Source organism: Ceratina calcarata, unplaced genomic scaffold (assembly GCF_001652005.2).
Source record: "Ceratina calcarata isolate Rehan_Ccalc_2016 unplaced genomic scaffold, ASM165200v1 scaffold229.2, whole genome shotgun sequence".
NCBI classification, from domain to species: domain Eukaryota; kingdom Metazoa; phylum Arthropoda; class Insecta; order Hymenoptera; family Apidae; genus Ceratina; species Ceratina calcarata.
Genome location: NW_017144747.1, coordinates 49,795 through 56,515, shown reverse-complemented (window position 1 = coordinate 56,515; position 6,721 = coordinate 49,795). Strand labels below are relative to the sequence as shown.

The 6,721-nt window shown below is 41.9% G+C and overlaps 1 protein-coding gene across 3 annotated transcripts in view; it reads right to left on the bottom strand.

The window, feature by feature from the left end:
* The window catches only part of trol (terribly reduced optic lobes), a 61,050-nt gene that overhangs the window by 23,067 nt on the left and 31,262 nt on the right, over window positions 1-6,721 (bottom strand). For all 3 annotated transcript variants that reach the window (XM_026811602.1, XM_026811599.1, XM_026811600.1), the window contains exons 4-5: window positions 6,367-6,480; window positions 5,142-5,249 (exon numbers count right to left, since the gene is read on the bottom strand). In XM_026811602.1, coding sequence (XP_026667403.1) covers window positions 5,142-5,249; window positions 6,367-6,480 — 222 coding nt within the window. The remainder of the gene's footprint in view (window positions 1-5,141; window positions 5,250-6,366; window positions 6,481-6,721) is intronic.

Genomic DNA, 6,721 nt, shown 5'->3' with positions numbered 1-6,721 from the left:
AAACTGGAGATTCTTTTTTGAAAGAGCGAGAGTGAAAGGGTTGAAGGGTCTCGATTAGAATAAGTGTTTTATATACCGCACTGAAGCTCGTCTTCTGCCCTGGGGCAGTCGTCGAATCCGTCGCAAACGGAGCTCTTCGGTATGCAAGAGCCGTCGGTGCACGTGAAGTCCATAGAAGGGCACGGGGCCAAATCTACAGCGGCACCGGCAAAACAGACACACAGGCTGGTTTTTTCAGAACCAAAACCAGTCGCCTCGAGCGCACCTCGAGGCGGCCAATTATATCTATTCAGATATGTATGTACAAGCCATCGGGTCCACCGGATGGACACATTTAAAGCGGGACAATAGTACTCGGACCCGATGATACACTGAAAGCACTTGTTATGATGAATGGTATTTATACATTTTCGTCTGCCCGACTGCGATACCGAATTCCCATTGTTCTTTTCCTATTGTCAGCTCATATCTTTTCGCGCTGCGAAATGCTTTTAAGTTTTTAAGTCAGCAGTTATTAAAATTAGTATGCTTCCTGGAATAATTTATAAGCTCGTTCAGCTGATGATACAAAAATTATTTGTCTTAGGAATTTGATACAGGATTTTGTGTCAGATCGATGGGGTTCGCAGTTGGACAGCACGCGACTCCTCGCGGGGGGTTCCTTTGTACAAGGGAGAACTTTTTAAGCTAGACATTTAAAGCGATCTGAACGAAGCCCCTCGAAGGCGGTTATTCGTTGTTACTATGTACAGTGTGTGTGTGTGTATGTGTATGTAATGAACGTACAACTCGTGTCTGTGAAATCTGAATCCGAGACGATGTTGTCTCGTGTAATCTCTCGGCTTTGCCACTGAGCTTCCAGACAACCAAATCATACAGTCGTAAAACGGCCGATGGCTTCCTTGTTAATTCAAGATCCATCGGTCTGATTTTATTCCAAACGTAAGATAAATATCCACTCGAGAATGACTGACGAGGTCAATCGATTCGATTTGTGAATATTTTTTTTAATTAAGACCGTAGAGGAAGCCATGGCACGATTGGGCGTCGAGTCAATTTATCCCTAAGGCTTTTGTACAGCACGAATGGACGTCACAAAGTTCTAACACATAAACATTGTCTCTTGTCACGGTTCTAAGCCACCTCTTTGTACAGCGAACCTTTCACTGAACAGTTTTTGAAGATCCCACGAAGAATAGTTTAGAGAAAGAGGAGGACACCCACGGAGGACTCTCTACCTTTGGGTCCACAATCGGCCTCGTCCGATCCGTCTTCGCAGTCAGTCGAATTGTCGCACAACAGGGCCGAATCGATGCAGATCCCGTCGCAAGCGAACTGTCTCTCGCCGCATCCGTTTCTCTTAGTTTCGCTCCCGTTCTCGAGGCTCACGTCGTAGTAAACGTCACCGTAATCGCACTGGCTCTCGTCGCTGCCGTCCTCGCAGTCGTCGACGTCGTCGCAGACTCTGTCTTCAGATATGCAAGTCCCGTTGTCGCATAAAAATTCATACTGGTCGCATATGAACATCTCGAAATCGGGTGTCCATTCCCTGGTCGCATTGACCAGCCCTTCGACAGGACATTCGGCCTCGTCGCTGATGTCTTCGCAGTCTGCCGCACCGTTGCAAACGTCGTCCTTCGAGATGCAGGTCCCGTTGTCACAGAAAAATTGATCCTCGTTGCACCTGAACGCATCTTCAGGTTTCGTGGTATTCGATTCTTCGGTGATTATTCTCTGGGTCGTAGAAGTCTGGTCACTAGCATCCACGTCTACGGTGGTGCTTTTTTCTCTGTTCCTGAACTGTTTAAAGAGCCACCGCCAGTCGGTCGTGCTGGTCTCTACGTACGTCTCAGTAGTCGAGGAGCTCTCAGTCTCGTTTAAACTCGTGTTCTTCTCTTCTATTGTCTCTTCCCTGGACTGGAACTCCTTGAGGTTGCTCGTACTGGAAGAAGCAGTCGTCGCCTCGAACAAAATCCCATCAGTATAATTGTTCCAAGCGGTCGTCTCAAACGATACAGTCGAGTGTTTGTTCACCCTATCTTTACGTTTCTTCCCTTTCCCTTTATTCTTATTTCTTCTGTCCTTTCTGTCCTTCTTGCTGATCTTATTTTTTTTCGTAACAGGCTTCGTGATCAGTTCTACCAAATTCGTTGACTCGGTCGTTTTAGTAACAGTTCCTCCTGGCATAATTTTTAATACGGTTTCCGACGACTCTATGACGTTCGGGAAATCTGAGAATCTGGTCGTTTCTTCGATGCTAATTAACCCCGAATCAATTCCCTCGTCGCTTTTATTCAAAACCGTATTGTTATTTGCACCGCGGGAAGTGTTTTTTATATCTTCAGGTGGGAATTCGCGTGGTTCGAAATTGGAGATGAACTCGTCCGAAGAGCCTGCGAGGTCTGGCGTAGAATCAGTACAATTCTCGTCGTCCGATTTGAAATTTGTGGTATTTAATTCAGGAATGATTCTCGTCTGATTCGTGTTCAACGTTTTCTCAATGACAGTCCTCATCTTTTTCTCCTTCTCGTAAGCTCGTCGCCAAAATTCAGCGCATTTTGAGTTGCAGTTGTCTAACTTCTGTTTCAGTAGTTCGTCAGTAGGAATCAAGGAGGTAGAATTGTTATTAGTGATTCGGTCTTTGCTCAACAGATCGATGTCCACATTTACATTATTCGACTCGAACAATCCTGTTTCTATTTTTGAAGACACGTTTTGATCTGGATAATCGTATTCAGAAGTTGTAGAACTTGTCATTTTCTTTTTTAAGTATTTCTCATAATATTTCGTCCAGTTGCTCTTCTTCGCTTTGTGCTTGCCTCTCGTAGGACTCTTCTCAGAGACTACTTTCTGCAGACTACTTGACGGACCGATAGTTTCTACAGTCGATACAGAGAAATTTTCTACATTTGACAAGACGTCGTCTACGAGAGTTGTTCTTGGAGTATCGTTGATCTCTTCTTCTTTAGAAATTTCGACCGTATCTTCATTAAACGAACCGGGCTTCGTGGTTTCTTCTCCGGATACCGAATTCTCTGTAGGAGAGTTTATTTTTTCTAAATCAGGAGTCCAAGTTCTTGAAAACAGAATCCCTTCCTGTGATTCAATGCTTGCTGTCGTGCTGCTAACATCAGCTTTTGTAGTAGCTTCATTGGTTCTTGAAAACAAAATCCCTTCGTGTGATTTTATGCTTGTCGTCGTGCTGCTGATATCAGCTTCTGTAGTAGATGGACTGGATTTTGAAAACAAAATTCCTTCTGCTTCTGACGTACTCATAGACGAAGTGGTCTGTTCAGTTCCCTCTTTAACCGAAGCAGTTTCAGTAGAGAACATATCATTTTTAATTGGCTCTGTGGTGGAACTGAATGCTTCGATCTCCTCAGAATTTCGTCTGATCAGTAAGGCAGGCTTTGGATCGATAATAATAATAGATTCATTTACTACTGGTGTACTTGTAAAAATATCTTTAGTGAAGAGAATCCCATTTTTAATTGACTCCGTACTGGAATTCAATGCCAATGCTTGTACCTCCTTGGAATCTCTTGAATTAAACTGTGTGACACGAGCCCTGGTCTTGCCCTTTCTTCTCTTCTTATTTAACTTCTTCCTTTTCTTCGTCGTGTCTTCATCATTTAATACTGTAGTCGTTGACTCTATCGTAACATCAGATGTTCCATTAAAGATTTCATTCTTTTTTTTCCTGTTCCTCTTCGACTTCTTCCGGTTCGATTCTTCAAGAATCACAGTCGTATTTGATCGAGCTTCTGTTACATTCCTCTGCCTCTTCCCACCGTGTCTTCTCTTATTTTTCCTCGACACCTCGTTATTAGTGACGTCCCGAATTTTTCTCAACGAACGTCGACCAGACTTCAAATGATCACGATTAGGAGGATTTACAACGCTGATCGTCTTGCAGTCCGTGTTAGTCAGAGCGTAGATAATTTTCGGTTTAGGGATCGCATCGAATTTCTTCACAGGCGAAGATACATGGTCCAGGATTTCTATTTGTGCCTTCGTCTCGGGGATCGGATTAAATTTTTTCCAAAGAAAAGGCTTGAAAACTTCCACTTGTGCCTTAGGTGTCTGTTGCTTCTTCAAAATTCTTCTCTGATAGTACATCCGGTTCCTCAGAGCGTCCATGAACTCTTGACGCATACTTCCATCGTTGTACACGTTCTTCCACGGATATATTTCTGTGTCGCGGTCGTATTTTTTATTTCACAGACAAGTATTTATTGCATTGCATTGAAGTCGAGCAATACTGCCAGAATTTGATAAATCTTATCCTTTCGTCAAGTACAATCATTATATTTATTATATGCAGAATGTATACTTTGTTCCACGTCCATTTTTAATCAACCGTATAAAATAATACAAGAGATAAAATGTGATTTGATTTCTTTTAAATCGATCGAGGCGTTTATACATGTTTCACGAACTGACAAGAGCAAACTGAAAATTAGCCTCGGCTAAATTTTAAATATCCCAGCCTGTGACAGATCAACAGGTGTGTACATTATTCGAAAAGCCTGTTTTCGTTTCGGTTTGTCGCGACAGAAATACGCAAGACTATCTAATCGAGTTACAAGAGTTTCTTTTTAATCGTTTCCACTTCACATTCGTCTGGCAGTATTGCTATACTATTTTTATATCATAATACTATTTGAAACACTTTCTATTCATTGACCAGAATTGTTTTAGGAACTTCATAAAATTCGTCATTATATTCTCTAATTACGCGTTCTATTTATTTCGAGTTTCCATCTAAACTAAATCTAATATAACAGAGCTATTCTCTGCACGATATATAAAGCTTTCTAAATTATCTATTAATCAATTTCTAAAATAGTCCAATTTATTAAATTCTATCTACAGTGAATCTGTATCAACTACAACCACTTGTTCAAATGAATTAATATCCTACTAAACAACGATCACCCATTCAAGTATAATACATAATAAATATGCATATATAAAAAGTACATATATACGTAGAATATCCTGATTTTCATAGAATCAGCTGGCGAACCCAAAAATTCGTTCGCTTCCCTTTAAGACAGACACGAGGTTGAGAAATAAGAATGGTAGCATGTGTGAGTGTGGATAAGTGTAACGAGTAACATGGTGAATGGCATAATTACCGCAGTCCCTCTCGTCAGAGCCATCAGAGCACTCCTCCACCCCGTTGCACTGCAACTCGTAGCCGATGCACCCTCCGTCAGCGCAGCGAAACTCGGCTTCTCCGCAACCTGCTCCACACACCACGCTCATGCACATTTTAACCCTTTACCCGGTCCATTTACGGGGCCTGGACCCTTCACGCGTTCCCCGAAAAATGTCTCACCTCCTTAACACCTTCCCTACTCCCCTTCGTCACCTTCCATCGTTTACTCGTCGCTTTTTAATCCCTTACCATACCTCCTTATTTCTTAACATACTATTTCTGTCAGAATTAGTATAATGTATATTTTGATACACGAAATCTTCGATTCTGACACTTTGTCAATTAATTAAAATACGAATTGAATATTTTTAAGAAGCAGTTAAAATATTATGGTTCTGTGGCAATATTTTTCTGAATGGGTGATTCGGGACGATGGAGAGACTCTTTAAAGGGTTAAAAGCTGGCTTCTCATCAGCCTCTGCTTCACAAATAAAACGCGGCTTCGGCTTACGATTCAACGCGTTCCTTGCGTTTGCGTTCACCCTCTCCTCCAGCGGAGTCGTCGATACATCAAACAAAGCGGTTGACTCACAGGGTTTTAGATCTTAGGACACCGCGATGATCTAATCTCGAATCACTTCATCGTTCATCTCTGTGATATGGATATTCTACGATTTTTTCTCAGTCGAAATTCGAAAGTGATTCGAGATTGAGGATAATTTCGGGCGATGAAAATCTGTCGAAGCGTGCGGTGACGGAAAATTGCAGTTAGGGGTGGTCGGGAAAGAAGTCACTTGCGGTCGAAGGAAAATTGTTGATCGACCAAAAAACTCCTTCTCGGATCTCGTCTCCGATTCAATCTCTTTATCCACCTAACCGATTCCGAAATCAACAATCGCAGTAGACAAATTTCATAGAAAATTCCGAATTTCGATTGGAAGAAAATACGACGATTACGCACATGTTCAAACTGAACGTACGTCTCGCTTGAGTTGGAAAGTGTTCTTCTTAACGCAATGAGTAACGCGAGTCAATTCGGATCAATTAACGGCTTGTCGCGTTCACCGTCGACTTTCAACGCGTGGGCGTCGTAACAGTGACTCTCAAAGGTGCGAGCCAGAGAATAAAATTAGCTCCCATCGGTTCGTGGGAACAATTAAGACGATTGTTTCTTGAGGTAAGAAAATAATGGGTCGACTCACCGCACTGGTTCTCGTCCTCCCCGTTGCGACAGTCGATGTTCTGGTTGCACCTCTTGTCGATGCTGATGCAGGTACCGTCCATACACCTGAACTGATCTCCGCTACACGTGGTCACTGAGAACACGTCGACATAAAAAAAATTTAAATCAAGTCTAATCCAAGACTATAACAATATATATTTAATGGTATTTTAAAATGCAATTAGGAATATGTATATAATAAATGAAATCAAGTAAATAGAAGGGAAGGAATCAATGAATAAACCCTGAATTCTATACTTTAATTCATTATAGGATTTCTAAAATTATCTGACCTATCATAAACCGTGATTACGACCCAGGAAATAATCAACTAA